General features: G+C 50.2%; 1 protein-coding gene across 1 annotated transcript in view; it reads right to left on the bottom strand.

The window, feature by feature from the left end:
* The window catches only part of Klhl3 (kelch like family member 3), a 115396-nt gene that overhangs the window by 47205 nt on the left and 43910 nt on the right, over nucleotides 1-24281 (bottom strand). The window contains 3 exon segments of the mRNA XM_038334485.1: nucleotides 2415-2524; nucleotides 15820-15982; nucleotides 23418-23539. Of these exon segments, the coding sequence (XP_038190413.1) occupies nucleotides 2415-2524; nucleotides 15820-15982; nucleotides 23418-23539 (395 nt within the window).

A 24281-nucleotide genomic window follows, 5' to 3' on the forward strand; every position in this document is an offset into this window, starting at 1 on the left:
CCGATGGACGACGTCTTCGGCGATTAGGGAAAGGCTGAAACGTCACCGATGCAGAGCCAAACTAACTTGGGCTGTCTCAGCCTCTTCAGTTGCCGACTGGAGCTGGAGAGATGACACAGCAGTTAAAAGCACCGTGGTTCAATTCCCAGCGCCCACGTGGTAACTCGCAACTGTCTATAACTGCACTTCCAGTGACACCATTGCCCTCGCTGGCCTCCGCGGCCATTGCCTGCACACGGTGCACACACAGGAAGGCAACTAAACAAAACCAGCCACTCTGTGCACAGTTCTGTGTGTCACCTAACACCCTTGTGACTCTTGAGTAAATTCTTCTGGAATATATAGACAGACCCCGAGTGTCTACCAGCCCAAAGACTAAGGATATTATCCGCTAGCCTCTGAGGCCTACGGTAGAAGTCCTCCCGCCTTGCTCCAACCTGCCAACCTGATGTCCCCACCAATGCATTTGAGAAGTGTGGTGATTTATGGCTTTCTTTGTTTTGTTACTATATATATTTTAAAGACTTCAATAAATTCCTCTGTTAGAACACAGTATTTTGGGGCATGCGTTCCTGGGCCATGGCCGCTCATGTTTGGTGGAAGAAAACTGTCTTCTTCCTTTGTGGTCAGTGCTGTGCCGACAAACATCACTAACTGAGCACCTGGAGAATGGCGCTGGGTTTTTATCTGTCCCTTCCAGTCCTCCTGCCAACTCCCAGAGGGAGGTGCTCTCGGCATTATTTTATATTTAAGGAGAGTACCCAGGGTTGCACAGACAGCAAGCAGAGACTGAATCCCGAGCCCTGGTGGTTTCCAGGGTGCTGTGAAGCATCTGGCCCAGGCCTTTCACCCTGTCTCCACAAACAGACTCACTGTGCTTTCTGAGCAGAGCAAGCATGCATAGATCCTAGAAAGCCATGCCCCAGAAGCAAGTTGGGGAAGAACTGTTTTAAATAAATAAAGGCTTACACACGCTGTATCATCGTCCACTGAAGGACGCCAAGACAGGAACTCAAGCAGAGCAGGAACCTGGAGGCAGGAGCTGATGCAGAAGCCATGGAGGAGTACTGCTTACTGGCTTGCTCACCATGACTTGCTCAACCTGCTTTCTTATAGAACCCAGGACCACCACACCTGGGGTAGCCTCATCCACAATGGGCAGGGCCCTCCCATGTCAATCACTAATTAAGAAAATGCCCTACAGACCTGCCTACAGCCAGATCTTATGGAGGCGTTTTCCCTATTGGGGTTCCCTCCTCTCAGATGACTCTAGCTTGTGACAAGTTGGCATAAACCAGCCAGCACAGTTCATCTTTCAGCGGTGTCAATCTGGCAGCAAAAATCTAGCCAGGATGGTAAACAGGCTTAGCAAGAAGCACAAGTGTCCACCCAGCTTCTGGGGCTACAGCAGGGAGGAGCCTGCAGCCTGGCTGGAGGCAGTGCTCTGCCTGAAGGGGGTGTTTCTGCGGTGCTAATGGCATCAGAGGCCCCAAGCCAAGGGCAGCGTCTACTTTGCTGATGTCCGGAGGAGCCAGGGAGCCACGGTTCTAAGCACAGCTGTTCTCCTCAACCAAACTTTCCTCCAGACACGCACGCACCATCAGACAAACCACTGCAGCATAAACTCCTCTGTAAGTAAGTGTCTCTCCTTGAAAGTGTCCTTCTCAGGAAAGGGCTTGACACTTGAACACTGAGTGGACTGAGAGGATTTGGGAAGGAAACAATTTAAGACTCTCTGGGGATGAAGAAAATACCTGAGATGCGCTTCCCCAGCATCGAGAACTCGGCGCTGCATTGTGGGTAAGCCTCTCTCAGCGCTAAGCACAACGGAGAGGAGGAGGCACACGGTGAGTGTCCTGGGACACAGAAGGACCAACCAACCCCACAGACGGGGAGGGTGAAGAAAGCCTTGGCTAACTCCCTCCCATCGCTCCACTCATCCCCACAACCTCCCGGAGGAATGTGCTGATGCCATCGTCCCCAGGGACTGGGGCTGATGCAGACAGCCAAAGCAGCTCTCCCAAGATCACACACTGATTTGTTAATAAACTAGAGACGCGGTGTGTGTGGCCCCTGCTGGCTAACACCTGGGGTTCACGTGATCTTTACCGCCCTAGACGCAAACTCCGGGAGCAAAGAAATTCTTCCTGATGCAGAAAGAATCTGACCTGTGCTTCTCTTCTAGAACACGGAACAGCAGCAGTGCCTGTACCCAGGGCTACAGCGCAGGCAGAAAGAACTAAAAGACAGAAGGAGTTGGTGCTGGGCGTGGCCACCTGAGGGCTCAGTCATTGTCTTGGCACCTTGTCACTTCTTTAAAGGGGTCAGAGTGTAGCAGGCGTTCCTTTTGTTCAGGTTCAAAAGGATTTTTTTTTTTTAAGTAAGATTCATGTTTTCCCAGAAGGGCACAGTACCTTCTCTTCTGAAGAGACAGTCAGCTTGTCACTGGATATCAAGCTGCACACCTGGTCCAGACTCAAGCTCAGAAACTCCTCCCCCAGCATCACCTCCGGGAAGTGCTGCTCTGCTCCAAGACAAGAAGTTAGGACAACATTAGACCACGTCCAGGATCCATGAGCGTCGCCACAGCAGCCACTGCTCCAAGACAAGAAGTTAGGACAACAACATTAGGCCACGTACAAGGTCCGTGAGCGACGCCACAGCAACCAGCAGGAGTAGAGGCTGAGGGGAAAGCTAGAGGATGGGGAGAGACAGAGAAAAAGACAGCATCCCGGCTGTGGGGGGGAACTGGACTTTTAACTCAGAAGTGAAGGCATGGATCGTCCTGTGTTATCCTGGACAACAGGCGAAAGTGGGGCAGAGCCATCTGAGTTTGTGTTCCGTCCACGCTCTGGAGACTGACAGCCTCACAACAAAGCCTCACTGGGACCTGCTTACATAACGGAGCTCATTTGCTGTCCGCTCACAAGCACAGTGCTCCCTGCAGCTCAGCCACAAAAAAGTGGCTCAGAGTCTCGGGAGTTCTCACAGGACATCAGCATTAGGAAGTCAGGAGGCAGCATGGCTCTTTCCAACCCCAAACCTAGCCTGTTCTATCTAGTGAGTCTTTGACAGGGCTGTTTGGCTTAGTGTTCATCCAGGTAACAACAAGTTGGCTGCACGAACATGGGGAACTGTCCACTGCAGCCAGCCTGGGCAGCTGTCAAGAGAAGGACAATCTGGGAACAGCTAAAGCAAGACAAATTCCACAGGCTTGGTGTCCACAGAAGAAAAGCACAAGAGACAGTTCTGGGCTGTCATCCAGAGCGCTGTGTTCACTGAAAGGCTTGCTACCCACTTCGGAAAGAAGGACCTAGGTGCAGGCCTGGCTTCGCCGTTTATGAGTTGTATTCTTGGGCCAACGGCATCGTTTCTGGGGGTTTCACGATGAGCGTCAATGTGGAAGTGTTGTGCCAGCGTTTCCCACGTCAGCTTACCCAGACGACATTTTCCAGTTTAGGCAGCTCCGAGGCTCACGAGACCCTCCCATTAGCCCTAGGTCTCCTTCCACTCCTGCTCCCTCACCACCCCCTCACCCCGCTCCCCCAGACTGACAGTCTCTTGGATAACTCTAACAGGATGCACCCCCAGTTTCCCACTAGAGTTGCCCTGCCCAGTCTGGCAGATCTCTCAAATGAGATTTAGCATCCTCCAGCCCTAGAAGGCTACTAAAAGACCGGTAAAGCTTTGTAATGCAAAAGAAAATTAGAGCATAGTAAATCCCTCTCACGTTTGTTGCCTTTTAAAGAGTTGAAAAGGAACTTATTTGAATCATTAGTATATTTAATGTGTGTGTGTGTGCGTATGTGTATGTGTGCTTGTGTATGTGTGCGTGTGTGCGTGTGTGTGTGTGTGTGTGTGTGTGTGTGTGTGTGTGTGTGTGTGTACCATATGTATGCAGGAGCCCATAAAGGTCAAAAGAGGGCATCGGATCCCTGGGACTAGAATTACTATAAATCAGTTGTGAGTCGCCATGTGGGTGCTAACAGCCCACCGCAGGTCCTCCGCCAGAACAGTAAGTGCTCTTAACCACTGAGCTACCAAGCCCCTGCTCAAATCATATCTTACAAAACTTATTTCTAATTTTAGATTGAGAAAATGTCAGGCCTAGCAAGCTCCTAGCGAACTCCTCCCTTCGTCTGGGTTACCCAAAGGTTAATATTTTATTCTTAGGTAGGGACTTATGAACTTTTTTTCTCTTTTTCCTCCTGGGTAGAAGGTAGCGCTGGTCAGCCTGATGACATCACTGTGGGTGTGACTGTCTACCCTGGCACTCAGCGACGTTCCCCAGGACAAACCTGGACATCAGACTCTTGGCTGCTGATCTCGTTCCTCTGAGCCTTTGGCTCTTGGGTTCCAGGGAAGCCTTACAAGCCCACACAGCTGGCCTCTGGCTGTCCACGTTTAGCTCGGTTGCCAAAACATGACGGACGGAAAACGAAAAGCATGAAGAGAACAGGAGGTAAAGAAGCAAACGTATGCTGAGAAGAATTCCCTAGGGAACGTGAGGCCAGAAGTACCTGGGCTTGGGGGGCAGAGGGGTCCTACTGCGTGTTCCTCATGGCTGGGGAGACAAGCCAGAAGTCCCCGAGATCAATGAAGGCAGAAAACAGCCCCGAGGACTGCTGTGGGTTGTCAGCCTAGGTCCCTCCCTGCTGCAGTGGGCTGCTTTTTACACTCCGAAAACCCCCTTAGAAGGCCATGCGCCACGTGGTGTCTGGTGGGGAGGGGCACCAAGGGGAGTGAGGAACAGTGGCTTCTCATCCCAGGCTGGGATTCAGGGACCCAAGAGAAATGCAAAGGATGAGGAAAAGCCTCCAGGATGATGGCTACAACTGCTGTGGCCACGCCTGAGCCCCAGAGGACTGGACATGATGCCAATGCAAGGCCTTTATACTGGCTCTACGCAGAGTCTCAGGAGGCAGGTCAGCACAGACCTCTTCCCGAAACTGAAGGTGTTTATGCTCAAGATGAAACTGAATTCTCACGGAGCAAGAGATGCACTTGTGTTTACAGACCCAAGAGCAACACATGATTCCTGGAAGCAAACAAAGAACACTGGAGGGATCCAGAGGAAAGTGATTCGTGCCCGCGGTAACAGCACCGCATCTCGTGCCAAGATTGGAAGCAACTTTCTTCTAAGGGCCTGCGTGATGCTGCGCCCCTTGAGGCCTTAAAATAAGAAGAAATAAAGTACACTTGAAAGGGGAAAGGGAAGGGAGGGGAGGGGAGGGGAGGGGAGGGGAGGGGAGGGGAGGGAGGGGAGGGGAGGGGAGGGGAGGGGAGGGGAGGGGAGGGGAGGGGAGAGATAGAAGAAGGGAGACGGATGGGGAGTAAAGAAGGGGGAATAGGGAGTATCCTATTTCTCTATGCAGTCTGAGGAGACATTAACCACAGTCTTCCGCCCGGAGTCCCCTTTCTGTTAGCCACACTTTAGAAACAACGGGCTTAAGAGACATGAGGGCGGTTCAGAGGTTAGAGCGCTGACTTCTGCAGAGGACCCAGCACCCACAGGGTAGCTCACAACCATCTGTACCTCCAGTTCCAGGGGACCTGATGCCCTCTTGTGGCCGCTGTGGGCACTGCCTGCATTGCTGCACAGATGGACATGCAGGCAAACAGAGTCACAATCTGTTTTTTAATATTTAAAAAGAAACAAGATTTTAAAATAATCAAGAACAATTTGTGGCACCAAACTGAGCTTCCTGGGAAGAGGGACGTCCAAAGAAGATGTGGACCCGAGTTAACCCCCTCCGCATGCCCCCTAGAAGAAGGGCATCCCCAGAAAATGTGGACCCAAGTTAACCCCTCCACATGCCCCCAGAAGCACCCACTCTGCCTCCTGCAGTTGCTTGATTTTCCTTTGCTTTGTTTTGAATTGGGTATATTTTATATTTTTTTTATTTTAGTACTTTGTATATTTACTTCATTTGTAGATTTCATTGTGGCTGCTGCTCGTTGTTTTCTGATGTCATTTTGACACAGGTTCCTGCTATGTATCCCAGGTTGGCCATTCTCTCAATCCTCCTGTCTCAGGTTCCCAAGGGCAGGCATGCACAGCTACACCGGCCCCTTTGATGTATTGATGGAGGATGTAGCAAAGGGCCTCGGATAAGAGAAGGCCTCATGGTCACTTTTTTCCAGACTTTGAGCTCATCACTGATAAAATATAACCAAAACATTTGAACTAGGTCTTACTTGAGGCTCAAAAACAATAATGAATATTAGTCTACGCTGGATTCCCTAAGTTTATCGGCCTGTTCCTCATCACAGAGTCCGGCTGCGGACAGTCCGGCTCTGACAGGGATGCCTGTCCACAGCTGTGGGGCACCCTCTGAGACGGTGGGGTGGTGGTCCTGAAAGATCTCAGACATCCAACTTAATTCCACTGAATTCAGCAAACTCTATAGTCAGGCGAGCATTCAGTCTTCTGAGGCTACTATTCTCTCAGCTCTTAATAAAACGGCTCATAAAAGAGTTGTGAGCCTTAAAAGAAGCAAATATTTAAAACTTGCATTTGCTGAGAATCTAGCACTAGGTCAGCATATGATGTTCCAAACGCAGTTTCTTCAAACATCAAGCAGCCCAAGGTGATGCCTACAAACAGGCTTGCTGGTCCCAAATAATCCCAGCCTCAAGCTGGGAGCCATGACTGTTAGGTTTGCTTGATCTCTCCTGCTCCCCTCTGTTGATTCTAACGTCCTGATTACAGAGGACTCTGGGCTGAGGACTGAGGCTGAATGTTCCCTCTCGGAGAAGCACCTCAAGTATAGAAACAGCAGAATCATGGGGAAAAAAATAAAGAATTGTACAGAGAACACTGAGCACAGTCTAGTGGGGCCCCAGGCTCTGTTTCAATCATCCAGTAACACACACTACATGTGGCAGACCATGTTGTCCGAGAGAGATGCCACGCCACATACGGGGGCCCCATGTCATCCGAGGGAGATGCCAGAGAGAGCTAGGTCTTGGAGAGGTACTCATACAGAGATAGTGTCCTGTGACCATGGCCCAGCCCAGAGAGGGTGCCCTCCAATAATACATTACAACCTTGTCATTTTTTTCCTATTTCCCTAGAAGGAGTAACAGGAAGGAATTAACAAAATTAAGGGTCCTAGCCACCATTATAACGATGAAACCATTTGTGTGTGTCTGTCCATTTGCATGAGAATTTGTGGACAAGAGAGAGTCTCCATGTAACTTGCAGACTTCCCTCATGCCAAGCAACACATGGCGTTTACCTCAGGGTTGACAGGGCTTTCTCTGGGGGCATGGTTGGCCAGATAAAGTTGAGTGAGATGTTTCCTAATTCTAGCTAACACTGCACTGGGAAACATATATATATCATATTATGTGCAATATTGATAGATAGATAGATAGATAGATAGATATAGTAATTTAATTTTCTCCAAAGCCCTAACAAAGTGAATACCAATCTCTCCATATCAGAGACAGAAGAAACAGAAGAATAAAGCCTGTGTCTTCTACTCAAGTTCACACAACAGTAAATGTAAATCCAGACTGTGAAAGCAAGACTGTCTGATTACAGGAAAACACACTCTGGGAGGGCCTTGGCCTGGAGAGATGTCATGGAGGCGAAGAACCCTGGCTGCTCTTCCAGAAGGCCTGGTTGAGTTCCCAGCCCCCACATGGCAGCTCACAACCGTTCATAACTCCAGTTCCTGGGATCTGATGCCCTCTTCTGGCCCCCATGTGCACTGCTTTATCGTATGAGGTCTTTCCACAGTGCAGGGTCTGGGGAACCCACGAGGGCAACTGCAAATCTGCCTCGTCAGAGCTAACCTCTCAGGACCCAGCCCTCTTGCTGTATCTGCAGTTCCTATCATGATCCCATCGTGTCCTTTAGGATGGCTTAGGACTCTGGCTTGGAGCCACCTCCCCAGTGAGCTCCAGCCCAGCCTTTTCTCTTAATGGGATAAAATTAACCGAACCTTTGCTCTGGACCAACTAAGCCATGAGCTCAGGATAAAGGAACTCATGACCCCTCTATGACTTCTTTGACTTACAGAGGTGACATGAACCCGCAAGCTCCAGGACCCGTGAGGAAAGTTCATGAACTGAGATGCTGGACACAGTCTCTGGGAATCCTGGCTGACACCAAAGGGCTTGAGCAGAATCAAAGCACTCGGCGGGGAAAGGAAACTTTAAAAGAACTGCCTAGGTGCTCCCGACCCTGCCTGCCCCCCCACCCCCACCCTGCTCAGTTCCTTATGGTCCTGTTTTTGAAGAGCAGAGGTCAGCTTTCCTGAGTCAGGATTTGACTTTTCAGCCCTGTTGCACCTCTGCTCCAAGGAAAAACCGAGGCTTCCACAGGGAAGCAACGCAGCCCACCCTGACCTCTTCCCAGAAGAGGCAGAGAGTTACGACCTCTCAGACTCCAAATATTCTTCCGCCTTCCCCACGGATGGTAGGAAATCTCCATGTGGTCTAGGTTCCCTCCAAGTCATACATATATGTTCCTCTTACTCTTTCAAGTGTACACAGACAAGTACACACACATGCACACACACACACACACACACACACACACACACACTCACACACACAAACACACACACATTGCCATGGGTTCTTTAAAACTGCCCAGTCATCCACGCTATTGGGGTGCTGGGTCTGGGTCACAGCACATGTTCAGAACAGTAAAAGCCCCCGCCACCACCATCACCTTCTCTTCACACCACGTTGGGTGTAGCCAGTCACAAGAAGGGTCTCACTGGGCCAGGGATTCACTTTTTTCAATGCTTTGCAAAACTTTTCTGCCCTTGATTTAATTACTTCATTCCACCAAATGACCTAATCAATCAAATCTAGGGGGACATTTCTCTTCATGAGCACATGAAATTAAATGGCTTTTCCATCTTGTGGCTGGAGGGTTTCAGCCCAGCTTTGGCAGGTTGATGTAAACAACATACCGAAAGAATTTTAATTGCCATTGCCTTAATGAGGCCCCATTAAAATCCCCTAAACAGCTCTGCTGATGGCCCAGGCACATGGCCCTCTAACTCCCAAACAACAAAGTCCTCATAACCCGGCCCTGACCTCTGAGGTTAAAGATTAAGCAGTCAGCCACAATTATGAGGGATAAGAAACAGGGTGTGCAAAACTCGACCGTTTCCAGCCTCCAGCGAGCCACAAGGACTGGGGCGCTGTCAGCTGAGGGCAGAGATCTGAGCAGTCAACTTGTAAGTGTAGGCCTGCTCTCCTCCCACACAGAGCAAACGCGACAGCATCGGAGCAAAAGTCACAGCACATTACCCTGTGAGTAAAACCGGACCCGGAGGAAGCAGGAAAGACTGCCTCAGCTGCAAGAGCCGGGGACGTTCCAAACAGGAAACCAGACAGACTGCTGAATAGAGGCGATGCTCACAACACGTGTGCGCACGTGCATGCATACACACACACACACACACACACACACACACACACAGTTCTCCTATCACCTGGAAGGATGGAGACTAATCAGAAAGCAAGAGCTGGCTTTTTTCTTTTCCTTCTTTTTCTTTTAAAAGGAGAAAAACTTCACAGTATCTATCTGTCCATGTACATAGAATTGGAAATCACACACACACACTAGGCCAGCACTGCTATACTCAGGCCCACACACACTAGGCCAGCACTTACCGCTATGATCAGGGCCCATGCATACTAGGCCAGCACGGCTATACTCAGGTCCCACACAGACTAGACCAGCATGCTAGACACAGGCCCACACACAGTAGGCCAGCACCACTATACTATGGCCCACACACAATAGGCCAGCATCGCTATACACAGGCCCACACACAGTAGGCCAGCATGCTATACACAGACCCACACACAGTAGGCCAGCACGCTACACACAGGCCCACACACAGTAGGCCAGCATGCTATACACAGACCCACACACAGTAGGCCAGCACGCTACACACAGGCCCACACACAGTAGGCCAGCACCGCTGTGCTCTACCTCCAGCCACACCAGTCTAAATGTCCATTTTCTCTGATCCCATTAAGCTGCCGAGATTATATCCTTCCACGTACACTTTAAAAGACTAGGCATAAGAAATGCAGACAAGGCTGCAACCTGAGTTCAATCCCAAGACCACGCAGGGTCACAGAAGAAAACTGACTCCCATGACTTGCCCTCTAATCTCTGCATGACCATGAATCCAGGAACCCCCACCCAAAATAAAATAATTGTAAAAAGATTTAATGCTCCCTAAAGTATATTCTGTAAAAGTAAAACTGGAAGCATTAATATCCACCAACAGAATACTAGTCAAGTATGGCATACCCATAACACACACATACATACATACACATACACACATACATACATACATACATACATACACACACATACACACATCATACACACATACACATCATATAAGCACACACATATACACACATTAAAATGAACAGCCTTAAGAATCTAGACGTGATTCTCAGTTTTTCTATTAGGTCAAATAAAAGTATAATGGGTAGGGGCTGGTGTGGTGATTCATGAGTCAAGAGCACCGGATGCTCTTCCAGAGGACTTGGGTCAGTACCCGGTACCCACACGGTGGCCCACACCTGCCTGTAACTCCAGTTCCAGGAGATCTAATGCCCTCTTGTGGCCTCCACTGGCACCAGACACACATGGTACACAGACATACATCCAAACACATGAAAAATAAGATGTTAAAAATTTTAAGGTACAATGTGTGCAGAATGCATCTGTGTCTGTTAAAACACATATCCTTCCATCCTATAGCAATACCCAATGTTCTCCCCTGACCTCTTCAGAGAAGGCAGGAGACTGGCGAGCTTTCATACCTTCACTTCTGGGCAGACAGGAAGATAACTTGCTTCATATAATAGTATATATCTTACCAAGTTTAGTGCAATGGTATGGAAATATGACTGGATACAGGAAGCTGCCAGAAGCTACGAAGAAGGTTTATAACCTTGGGAACACTTTTTATGTGCATGAGTGTTCGCCAGCACGTATGTCAATGCACCATGTGAATGTCTCATGCCCTTGAAAGTCAAAGAGAAAGTGGCATCAGAGCTCCGGAACTGGAGGTAGAGGTGGCTGAGAGCCGCCATGTGGGTGCCAGTAACAGAACCTGGGTCCTCTGGAAGAACAGCCAGTGCTCTTAATCACTGAGCCATCTCTCCAGCCCATGAAACATATATGTCCAATGAAAGAGATCCTGCTGGATCCAAGAGGAGCACACGAAGGCCCTGCCTGGGCCTCGCTCTGAGTGGAACCGTTTGCTCTCATGGTCTTTCAGCCAGGCTATTTTTCCCAGAACGATCAGCAACGAGTTTTGTATTAAAGTTGAAATAGAAACAAAGTGTTGGGGGTAAAAAGCAGCATTTGATGTAAAAGCAAAAGTTTAGGGACAAACTGGGGGCGGCAGACCAATGAACGCAGAGCCCAGCTGGCTAAAGACTGGGGAGGGGAGAAGAGGGACCACAGACCCACCTGCCCGTGTTTCCAAATTAAAAAAAAAAAAAAAAAACAACTCAGGAGCCTTGAACTGGTCCCCTTCCCCAGCGTGCATATGGTTTGAAACCCAGCAGTCAGAAGCCATGGGTTCTAGTGTTTACAGCCTGGACCTGACTCTGGGGCTCCCTCAGGGCAGCAGATGGGTCTGTCATGGGGGACCCAGAGGATGGTCTTAGGGGTGTGTCATCTACAGGACATCTCCTCCTGCCCCTCATCCCCCACGATCCTGAAACCAGTACAGTGCATCATCCCCTCCACAGAGGAGACAGGCCAGAATCGCTCAGCCCCGAGCGTTTGACTCCTGGATCTGACCCAAAGGGTTTCCTAGAAATGTTGGCTTGGAAATATCTCGTAATGCAAGGCAGATTCCCTTCTAGAAGGCACATGACCGCAGGCCTGACACGGTTCCTAGTATGTGACCCTAGGAGGCACTACACATCCAAATTCACAGTGGAACAAAGAGAAGCAAAAGGCCTGGCTGGAGAAGCAGGGATATCTGAGCGTACCAAGCCCCACCCGAGGCCAGAGACGAAAGATCAATGAGATGAAGCAGGCCCACACAAGTCGAAGAGGACAGACACGGCCATGCTTCTCACCCCTCTCTAAGCTCGCGGCCTTCCTGCCCTTTCCCTGTCTTTCTGTTGTGCTTTGACGGCTGCATTATCTGCACCTGGAAAACGTGACCTCCCTGTTGTACGAAGCTGCAGCTGCTCAGAAGCCATCTGGAAGATAGTCACAGGCCTGCACCCCAGAAAGGAGAGCCCGTGTCTATCATCATGCTAACTGAGCCACGGAACATAGGAATGGTCGCTTGTGCCGTGACGGGACAACCTCTGTGTGGCTGGGAGGATATGGAGCAGCCAGAAAGAGAAGAAGACATTCGTATTGCATTTCCCCAAGCCCAAGATGGCTGTAAGTCTGTACTAGCATCAGCTGTCTTTCTGTCTGCCTGTCTGTCTACACTGTCTGATGCTGGAATTTGGTGACTCCGAGACACGGGCTACCAAGCACCGTTTCGACAGAATAGGCCCACTCCAGCTACCTGCATTCCTCCCTGGTGGCTCGCAGAGCTACCCTGACCTGCAAACCGGAGGCTGAGGACAGTAAGAGTTACAAACACCAGCTCTGGGTTTGAATTCTGCCTCTGCCCTCAAACCATCTCACCTCTTTGGACTTTGGTTTCCTCAACTGTTGTAGACCTTCCCCCAGGATGCTCATGGAGCGCTTAGCGTAGGAGAGGACCAAAGCAAAAGTCCAATAAATACTAGCAAAGGAAGTTCCCTAGGCTACTTACGGACGCATGCACCAGTCAATCACTTTGACAGACAGCATCAGGACCAGGGAGCACCAGCACGATGCATCGTCTCCATCCTCCCACAGATCTAGCTTTCCATCAGACAGGGGGAAGGGGGATGAAGAAAACACGGGGCTTGTATTCATGCACATGCTAGGTGGGCTAGCAGAAGATGGCGAAAGAGACACGGAAGAGGGAAAGAGATGCCCAAGCAGCTCAGCGTCATACCCTCGCCACACTGACGAGTGGGATAGTGGGATCCCACGGCACACACACATGTCTGTCCTGGCCCAGCTCCTGCTATGCAAAACCTCAACAACATCATTTGGGAAGGTGGCCTCTTCCACTCGGGGACCCTTGCTAGGAGAGAAAAGGCAGAGAAAGGAGAGCATAGGCAGACAGATGGCAAGCAGGGGTGTTGGGGCTCACAGACAACACGGGCCAACAGGCGTGAGAGCTGGGGCTATGAGAGAAGTCCTTCACAAAGGTCGGCTTCAAGGTCATCTTAACCATTGATCATGTGTGCCTGAACACGGAGACTCCACAGTCTGTGACCACTGATCATGTGTGCCTGAGCACAGAGGATCCACAGTCTGTGACCATTGGTCATGTGTGTCTCTGTACATTGAGGATCCACAGTCTGTGACCATTGGTCATGTGTGCCTCTGTGCCAGAGGTTTGGTTAGAGAACAAAAGCAAACAGGGCACTTGTCATCTCATGGACTCAGGGCTAACTCAGCACAGGGCAGACAGCAGGTCCTCGACTCGTTTCCAAGGCCCTGGCCAGACAGAAAGCAGAAGAGCAGAGCAGACCTGGCCGTGGTCAGCTGGGTGTGGGACAAGACAAAGCTTTTCACTGACAGGCAAGGAGGATGCTGTGCACAGGCCTAGTGATTAAAATGGCCAGACCATTTCCTAGTTAACTTTCTATTTGCTGCAAAGAATAGTGAGGGAGAGTGTGCATCCTGCTAACCATAGTGGGCTGCCTGCCTGGTGACTCTCATTTCTTCTGCCTCCCAAGACTCCATTCAAATACCAGGATGACAAGCTCTCTCAAAGGGACAGTGTTGCCCAGGAGACATGTCAGACTGAGGCTTGTCCTGCTGTGTCTGGTTGCACACACATGTAGTAAGCTCATCCTGCTGTGTGTGGTTGCACACACACATGTACTAAGCTCATTCTACTGTGTCTGGTTGCACACATACACATACTAAGCTCGTCCTGCTGTGTGTGGTTGCACACATACACATACTAAGCTCGTCCTGCTGTGTGTGGGTACACACACATGTAGTAAGCTCGTCCTGCTGTGTGTGGGTGCACACATGTACTAAGCTCGTCCTGCTGTGTCTGGTCACACACATACACATACTAAGCTCATCCTGCTATGTGTGGTTGCACACATACACATACTAAGCTTGTCTTGCTGTGTGTAGTTGCACACATACACATACTAAGCTCGTCCTGCCGTGTGTGGTTGCACACATACACATACTAAACTCGTCTTGCTGTGTGTGGGTGCACACATGTACTAAGCTTGTCCTGCTGTGTCTGGTCGCACACACATGTACTAAGCTCATCCTGCTTGTGTCTGGTTGCACATACACATACTAAGCTTGTCCTGCCTTGTCTGGTTGCATACACACGTACTAAAGAATAAGACAGTTTCTGCCTTTCTGATGTTTGTGAACATGTATTCTGGTTAAAGCACCTCACTGTGATAACTGAGTGGCTCCACTGGGAGGAAAACGGACTGAGGATGAAGCGTGGGTAAGACGGTGTGTGTGAGGGACAGAAAGCCTGTGGATGCCTGCTCTCATTCTCCCGGAGAGGTCAAAACATGAACCTAAAGCAAACTTAAATTAACAATGTTCATGGGGGCTGGAGAGATGGCTCAGAGGTTAAGAGCATTGCCTGCTCTTCCAAAGGTCCTGAGTTCAATTCCCAGCAACCACATGGTGGCTCACAACCATCTGTAATGAGGTCTGGTGCCCTCTTCTGGCCTGCAGGCACACACACAGACAGAATATTGTATACATAACAAATAAATATTTAAAAAAATTAACAATGTTCACAATTTTCAGAGGTAAATGGAGGAAGCCAACACATGAAATAGCTTTTTGTTTAGATGTTTTATTTATATCTAACTGTGTGTCTGTGTGTGGGTATGTGCATGTGGGTGCAAGCACACAAGGAGACCAGAAGAGGGCATTAGATCCCTCAACCTGAAGTTAAAGAATGTGAGATACCAACATGGTGTTTGACTCTGCAATCTCATTCTCGTTTGGGAGTTGGTTGATTATTTGCTTTGGTTTTGGTTTTGAGATGGGGTTTTTATCATGTAGGCCACACTGACCATGAACTTGTAGTGATCCTCCTGCCTCTGCAGGGCTGAATCATGGGTGCAATTAAAAATCAGTGAGTGTAAAAAGCAAAATAGTGTGTGCAGAGGATACCTGTTAATCACCAGGAGCCCAGAACGTATTTAACTTCCAATCATCTACATAGAATAATTTAACCAAAAGAAATTGGTCTTAAATGAAAAAGATCTATTTCAACCCTAAGCTCAGTTTATGCTACACATGCACACACAAATCATGCACAATCAAACACCTACATTCACACATACAAATTCACACATCCACACTCACATACTATTCTCACTCTCTCTCTCCCTCTCCCTCTCCCTCTCCCTCTCCCTCTCCCTCTCCCTCTCTCTCTCCCTCTCCCTCTCCCTCTCCTTCTCTCTCTCTCTCACACACACACACACACTGACACACACTCCCAAAACTGCTCAGACATTTCTCTGCTGGCTATTTCCCACAGACAAATCAGCCACATTCCACTCAGCAACCAGTGAAACTTGTCTACTGTTAATTGTGCTTTGTCTCCCTAACCAAATCATCACAGCTCTGCTGTAGGAACAGCTTCTCAAAACCGCGGCGGGTCCTCGACAGGCCAGGTGGCCAAACCCACCAGCCCTGAGGAAACGGGCCAGCCCTGAGGAACTGCGGGCCGCCGGCCTCACCTGCGTAGGCGTTGGCCTGCTGCAGGAGGTCGGTGCAAGTGTGCACGTCTGCGAACGCGCGGATGCCCAGGCAGTTGGTGGGGTGCAGCTGGGACTGCAGAAAGTCACAGCAGTTCTGCCGAACGTCCATGAGCTGCAGCAAGCTGGCTGCCGGGAGCAGCACCTGCAAGAGAAGGCCATAGTCTGAGACTCCGGGTCCCACCGCCGGGGCTCGTCCCCAGTAACCGCTCTTCCCGTACGTGTCTGTGATGGTATACTCAAGGTTTTCCCAGGGCTCTCCACGGCCTTCTCACTGGGTCGTCCAAACTTCCCAGTGTGCTTTGCAGCCTTGCTTTCTGCTACTCTGCCCTCAAGGCCACACCCACATGGGGTCTCAGTACCATCCTAACCTGTAAAGTCTCCCAGGGTGGTCTCCATGCCAGGACTTTAGTAAAATGCAGGTTTAGGTTCAGCAGGAAGCTGGGCTGAACCTATTTATTACTAAGAACTCAAGCGACCTTATACCTGTGGGACCAGGAACCTCACTCAGGGCGACAAAATGTGTACACATGTGCAGCACACACAGAGGCTCTGTGTACTTGGTTACATGCTGGTGTAACCTAGAGAATTGTAAATCCTGATGCTTGGGTGTCCCGTCTAAAGATTCTGATATGTATGAGCAGTCTGTACGGTTTCTTCTGATATCAAAACCCTCCATCTTGGAGGAAAGCTTGTTGAGCTACTGATGTCTACAGAGAGGTTAAACAGCAGACGGTCCATGGAGAGGAGAAACATCCCACCCTTCAGGGAGGCTCTCAAGCTAAGGAAGCAAACAACCCAACAGCTCCAGGAAGTCCCCGAAACTCACCGGATCCACTGGGCCCTCCCTCCCCAGGTTTGTCCAAGCAATAAGGACAAGGGAGAGACAGACAATCTGAGACCAGCTGAGCTTCCTCCTGAACTCTGCGCAAAGGATGCTCTCCAACCTACTGAGCTGACTAGACTATGCAGTGAGCTCCAGGTTCCCAGCTTTGCTGGGGTGAGCTTTGCTCTTGGAGTCATTTCTGCCCCTGTAAGTTCACCCCCGCCTATACTCCTTTAAGTGACTCCAATAGAACTGATCGGCTTTGCCATGTTAGACTTTGGCGGCATCTGCGCTTTGGCAGCATCTGCGCTGTTGGTTCCCTGTTTGGGGTTAATGGGTGTCGGTTTGCTTCTCCCCTGGAACAGTGCTACACAACAGGTCTGAGTTGGGCATAGCGAGATGTTTAAGGCTCTCTCCCATGCTTCTGCAGCCAGCCAAGTCTGAGAACCACTTCCCTGTGACCTTCAGTGCGCTGTCCTCACTCAGAAAGGTACTTGTTGCGTGGCTACTAGCTCATTCTCACTGTCGAGCGCCTGTGAGCCAGGCACTGGTCGAGGCTCTAGGATTTAGTCGTAAGCACAACAACCCGATCTTGCTTTTACGGTGCTTATCAACTGACAGAGAGGAAAGCCAAGTTTTCTTTTTAAAAGTCACAGGACACTTGCTTATTCTGCATCATGGAAAACAGAATAGTTCTTGCTTGGGTGTGTGCAAATGTTTTTACTAGGAACCAGGGGAGACTGGATTGAGCAGGTCTGCTGGGCACTCGCTGTCAAGCTTCCCAAGGCTGCCCAAACCTGTCCTCTAGATCATAAAACACAATAAAAGGCATACCCCCGCTACAGACTCTGCTGTCCCACTCACTCTGTGAAAGAGACAGGTAGCCAGATAATTTACCAAAAAGAAACTTAGGGGGAAACCACAGAGTGTTGAAAGATTCTGTAATTTGCAGAGCCCAGCACCAGTTCCTCCCAGCAATTCCCTGTTCTCAGGGAGAAAAGCTGAGCCAGACCAGCTCCAGCTGTTCCCATCCACAATGGCTCACCCAGGGAGGCACGGAAGCAGGCAGATATGTCTGTGTGCTTTCTTTATTCTGAGCATCACAGATTGTGTGTGTGTGTGTGTATGTGTGTGTGTGTGTGTGTGTAATTCTGGATGACAGATGGATAGATGATAGATAGATAGATAATTTAAATGCTGATCTTCTCCCAAAACATCTTTGCACCCCCCATATAGACTCCCATCACCTCTACATGCTTAGACCCAAGACAATGTCCCACTGATCATTCCTGGGCCTTGTCCTTCCACAGGGGTAACCAACTGTCCTGGTCCAACAGGACTGGGGGACATCACAGGACTTTCTGTGCTGTGGAAGGACAACTGTGTCCCATTCATCATCCCCTCCCAAAGGCATCAGCGGCCCACCCCAGACCCACTGTGTGTCGGGCAGACCAGGCATCTCCTCTCCACAGAGAGCTCTGCCCATCTGCAGCTAGCTTCACCTTCCCCCACCCCACTGCTGCCCTCCAGCCGCCTCCCGCCTGCTGTGTCCCCAGCAAGGCTGAGTTAAATTAGCACAATGTCCTTGGTGTTTGCTGGCCCACTGATTCATTCCTGAAGAAGAAGATAAAAATCTCCTTCACCTCAGAGTTTTAAAGCGTAGGTGAACCCAGCTCCAGCCCAGATCTGACTGCAGGAGCTCCATCCCCACTACACAGCCTCCGTCCACTAAGCAGTCATAAAACTGGAAAACTCAATTAACCTGTGGGCCGCTCAGCCTGGCCATACAGATTCCAAGATCAGATTAGTTTCTGCCTGCCGGTGAGCTGAAGGTCTGTTAGCCATTCTCCCTGAATACGCACTGGGAATAGAAGGCTGTAAACCAGGTGGCTTCCACAGCACCCTGGCCGTTCCTCCTGTCTGACCCAGCTAGTTTCAGGATAAGTCCTGGGGGACCCCTCAGTTCTAGGCAACCTGGGACATGTATTCATGCTAGGATGGGGTTCCATCTTAACCGGTGACTTTCAAGGTGGCTGAGACTCCTGTCTATCCCCAGACTGTGTTCCCTGCCAAGCCCCACTGGGACCTCGTCAGATACACAGATTCCTCCCTTCCCCTCATTCTCTCCGGGAAGAAAGCACAGTTTAGTGATTAAGTTTTCAAGCTTGTGACAACCAGCTCGAGAAATATAATAATAAATTATTTCCTGAGCACATGCCTTCACTTACATTCTCAGCACCTAACACCTCTGTGGGCAAGACTGAGACCCCATCAGACAGGGACCCACGCATGCACACACACACACACACACACACACACATTCCCGGGGTAAACACATATGAGGTGAGTGGTCAGCCCCATCTTCCACATTTGCAGGACTTGAGCGTTTCCTCTTCCCTACTTCCTGAGGCCAGCTCCATTCTCGGTTTTGAAGCAGACTGTGGGGGCAGAGCCATAGGATGGACCCCTTGGCCACTGAAGGGACGGAAGATGGATTCCTGGAAGGGAGTCAGCAGGAGCTCCCTCTCAGCATGGAAGATTATCCCAGGTCAAAAGCTCCCACTTGCCTTTCCCACCTCATTCCTAAAAGACCCTGAATGGTGAAGAGTTTACAGGTTCCCCTCGGGTTGTTGCAAACGGCCTGGTCTCCATTTCTCACATGCTGGGCCTGTCTTGTTTTCTCTCTCCCTCCAATAACATGAAAGCATGGCAAAGGATATCCCGTCGCAGGCTTTGCTTCCTTTTGCAAAAACAAGAGGAAATGCCCTGCCCCAGAAAGTACCTAGTCCTGGAACAGCATCCAGGGGGTGTGGGAGGGGGCAGGGCTAGACACTGGAGGGGGGGGGCGTGTGGAGCGCCAGGTGAAGGGCACCCAGAGAGCCTCGAAGCTGCACTCCACGCAGGCTGACGGAGCAATGGTGCCCATAGAGCCTGCGAGGGTAAGGGAGAACAGAAAAGCACACACAAGGTGCGGGTGACAGGTCAGCCCAGTCATCAAAGCGTCACTTTTAACTCTGCTGTCTCCACGTACTGGCCATGTGGCTGAGGACGACAGCCTGCATTTCTCTGTCTCAACAGCACAGTGGGCATGGTCACAGTCGTGCCATAACAGCTTGTGAGAATCAGCCAGGTGGCATGCTCATAGCGCGAACGTGGCCCTACACAGAGAGTACACAGCCGCTGTCGAGTTTGATTATAATTAAACCACGTGGAGCAGAAACCAAGGCTCCAGTCACTTGCTTAAGTTCAGCACAGCCACAAAAGGTTAGTAAGGTCCCCACTCCACTTACTCCCGTGTGACCCAGGTCGCTAAGTCCTTTTGTGCATCAGCTACAAATAGGGCTGGTATTGGTGTCCCACTAGGTGCTAATGAGGATGAAGTAAAGAGACCCAGTTCTAACAGCATTAGTGTCAGACAGAACTGTCCTCACCTCCGCCATGGGAGAGCCACATCTCCAAGAACCGGACTGAGAGGGAGTAAGATTTAACTCTCAGGGCCATTCAATCAAGCCCCAATCCCTGACAGCAGTCCCTGGGGGTACTCCCAGCCTGGGGGAGGGGAGGGGCACACAGACAACAAGCCAGACAACCTCCTCTTCCTTCAGAGTTTGGCCCAAACACTTCCTGAGTGTGGTCTGCTCTGCTTATCCCCACCAGGCAGCAGTGACTCCTTCCTCCTAGACGCCTCCACCCGGGCCCCCATCTGTGTCTGCCCACAGAGCAGCTGTTCCTTGGGGAAACAGCCTGTCACAGCGTCTTCTCTGTAGACACTGTCTGCCCACACGGGGCAGTAGCTCAGAAAACAAAAAAGGTGCTGAGTGGCCGATAAATGAAGGTGTACGGCCCAGCATTGAGTGAACAATCAAATGAAGGTGTACAGCCCAGCACTGAGTGGCCAATCAAATAAAGCTCTACAGCCCAGCACTGAGTGGCCAAATGAAGGTGTACGGCCCAGCACTGAGTGGCCAATAAAATGAAGGTCTACAGCCCAGCACGAGGGAGGCAGGCTTCAACAGCCGGCGGCCTTGGGCCTTCTACATGGTGCTTTCTACCCCTAACTACTGAGAAGATAGCTCAAAGGCCCTTCTCAGAAGAACAGCTGGTGCCTGGCCCAGACCTCTGTTCATGCCAAGCATTATGGGCACACCCCAGGAGGTATGCCAAACTATGCTCCTACTTGGGAGAGTTCCCAGACTCATCTAGATCAGATGGGGTTAGCCCCACCCCAACCCTTTACCATGGCTATCTGGCCATCCGGCTACCGGTCCTCAGTCCCCATCAGCACCCAGTGCCTCCTGCATGTAAGTTATGACATCACAGTTCTCTGTTCTAGGTACTAATATGCACCGCGTGCCAGGCCTCATTCTAAAGCCCGTGTCAACATGCTCACACAACTCCATCGGATTAAATGCTGTCATCATGCCCATATCGATGAAATACAAACACTAGAAAACAGGCTCAGAGAGATCAAGTAGCTTGGGTTGGAACACAGTGAGTTTATGAAGACCTCTAGAATGGGTGCCCACACCTCTGCTCTGTGGAGGAGACGAACCTCTAGAATGGGTGCCCACACCTCTGCTCTGTGGAGGAGACGAACCTCTAGAATGGGTGCCCACACCTCTGCTCTGTGGAGAAGACGGAACCTCTAGAATGGGTGCCCACACCTCTGCTCTGTGGAGGAGACGAACCTCTAGAATGGGTGCCCACACCTCTGCTCTGTGGAGGAGACGAACCTCTAGAATGGGTTCTCTACACCTCTGCTCTGTGGAGGAGACGGAACCCCTAGAATGGGCGCCCTACACCTCTGTTCTGTGGAGGGGACTGAACTTGACTCCAGGGTGTCAGGGCCAGGGACTGATAAGGCTCTGGGAAGTGGTCAGGAAGCGAAGGGCAGGCACACAGACTGAGTGGCTTCCCCAGCACACACAGATGGGGAAGGGCTGAAGTAAGGGGGCTAGGAACCAGTGGCCATGCTGAAGGGGACGGGAGCTGTCTCCCCACTATGCTCCCACTCCTCTCAACTGCACATCTTCACTCTGCCCTTCCCCCACCCCCTCCAGCCTGGCCAGAGTAGTTTTTAAAAATAATGACAAGGTCACTTTCTACAGCCTCTCTGGCTCTGGTGTCTCCTGCCATCCACCTTAGAATAACGTACCTGTGAGGCAAAGAGATCAGCCCTGGGCTAGACTAGACCTGTGAAGGTTGCCTTCTTGCTGATTGATCCCTTATTACTTTTTTTTTTTATAAATTAATACCTAATTTCTTAATTGATACCGTAATGATAAATTATTATTTATTACTACCTCCTTGCTGTTATCATATTCCCTGTCAGGAAGCAAGGACCACAACAGAACCTTTTCTAATGATTCAAATTACACATTTTATCATGTATAAATATATTTTGAGCCAAGCATGGTGGTGCATGCCTTTAATCCCAGCACTCAAGAGGCAGAGGCAGGCAGATCTCCATGGATTCAAGGCCAGGCTGGTATACACAGGGAGTTTCCGGACAGCCAAGATGGTGTGAAATCCATATTTACACATATGGGATTATTGTAATCATTATAGTAACTGTATAAGCCAGGAAACCTTCCTGTGGCGCAGCAGGCCCCTGCAGGGACAATTCAACGTGCCTCGCTCTCTCTGCTTACCTGCACCCTGACCTCCCCAGCAGCACCCTTCAGCCTGCCACTCAACTTGAACCTTAACCCTAAAAAAGGCCCTGCCCAAATCCCTTCCTTCATTCAGTGCCCCTTAGCATCCTCTTGCTGCAAGGGACTGTGCACAGATGTTGATTGTGTGCTTGCCTGAGGGATGTCTGTCCTTACCCCTACTCTGCAGACACCACAGGACCAGTGCTGTTATATCTACAGTGCCCAACAAAGGTGTGGCGGGTAATAGAAACACCGGGGCTGAGATGAAAGAACAATCAATTACCAATTCAGTCACTCAGACAGATCCAACCTGGAAGCGTGGTGTTTTTAATAAGGGAAATGGGCCTCTTGCTCACTACAGAGGTGTGAGCCTCAAGTACGTAAAGTGGCTGTGCAAAAACAAAACAACAACCAAAACTAAAACTAAATAACAACAACAACAACAACAAGAAAAATCTTCGGATCACACATACTCCATTGCTCTTGTTAAACAGTAAGAGCAGGAGAACGTATCCTTGTCTGTTTAGCCTCGTGATCTGTGGAGGTCAAGAGTGCCCCCCAGTTAGCTCCCCAACTGGAGCACAATATGGATGTCCTCTCTTGGGTCCTCTCTGTCTTCACTGACTCCTCTTTCCCAGGCTTCAGATGCCAGGCAGGGCTGAGAAAGGGGGAAAGGCACACACAGTATGCCATAACCGCACTGCCTGCGACTCCACCCTCTGCTCAGGGCCTTCACATGGCCAAAGCTAAAACATAAGAAACATTAACAGGCAGCCTGGAGAGAAGGGGTCACCAAGCTTCTGGCTCCCCCTTCATAAGCACAACATGAGCTAAAAACTCCTGACTGCAGGGTTGGGCTCATGCAAAGAAAGGTATTTATTATGTGACCCAATGCTGAAAAGCATAGCTTCTTACGCTAGACATAGACATTTAGGACCAGCTGGCCCATGGGTTGGTCATGTGACCCAGGTAAAGTGGCTTTATTCTCTGCAGCTTGGGTTCCTCTGTAGTGACCTCTGAGGAGCCGCGAGGGTTAAATGGCAGGATGCTGAAGTGACGGGGACTCAGTGAGTGGCTCATGGGCCAGCGGCAGAGCTTACCTGCACGTTCTCTTCGGTCACCTCGATTTCTGCTGTGTAGATGTAATCGATCAGCTTCCTGAGAGTCTGTCCATCCACGTCCTTGATTTCAATCTTCTTGGCTTTACTCTCAGACATGTCACCTAGAGTTCACAACAAAACAGAAAGGACACAAATTGGGTACCTGTGGCCAATTTGCTTCCCGTGTTGTCCTGGAAACCACCGGAGAGAGTCGAGCACAGAGACATCCATCCAGGTCATAATGACTTTGGGTCTCAGACCACTCATCACCAACCACAGGCATTCTGTGTTCTGCTGCCTGTTTCTGTAGACAAGGCTTGAGGCAACACTTCCTGAAAGCTGCATTCAGGACCAGATAGGCAAGCAAACTCTTCACCAGCCCTGAAGGTGGACAGGTCTTGGAAGAGGAATTTGCAAATGCCCAAACCACCGTGACAACATGGAAAAACTAGAACTTGCTGAGTGCTAACTATGGCCAAACACTGAAGGAAGCACTTCAAATTCTTGCCTCTTCCAAATGTCACAGAAATGTGTGGTATTTGCAATATCAGCCTCATCTTCTAGAGAAAAAAACAAGGCCCAGAAAGGCAGCCCCTCCCTCTTGTGCTCCTTCATCTGAAGGGCCAAGGTGGGTTGAAAGGGAGTCTGACTTGAGAATTCACAGCTTTAAACACCATGCGATCCTAAGTTCCAGAAACACAGAGAAGGAACAACAGATCATCCCTGGGCCTCCCAGGAGAGAGCACATTTATCTAGGGGTGATAGGATGAAGATATATTCCTGAGACAGCAAAGGTGGGAAGGAGGGGTGGATGTGGGCTAAGCGTACAGGAGAAAAGACCCAAGAGGATACTGTATCTGAGGG

The sequence above is a fragment of the Arvicola amphibius genome, chromosome 6 (genome assembly GCF_903992535.2).
Source record: "Arvicola amphibius chromosome 6, mArvAmp1.2, whole genome shotgun sequence".
Taxonomy (NCBI): Eukaryota; Metazoa; Chordata; class Mammalia; order Rodentia; family Cricetidae; genus Arvicola; species Arvicola amphibius.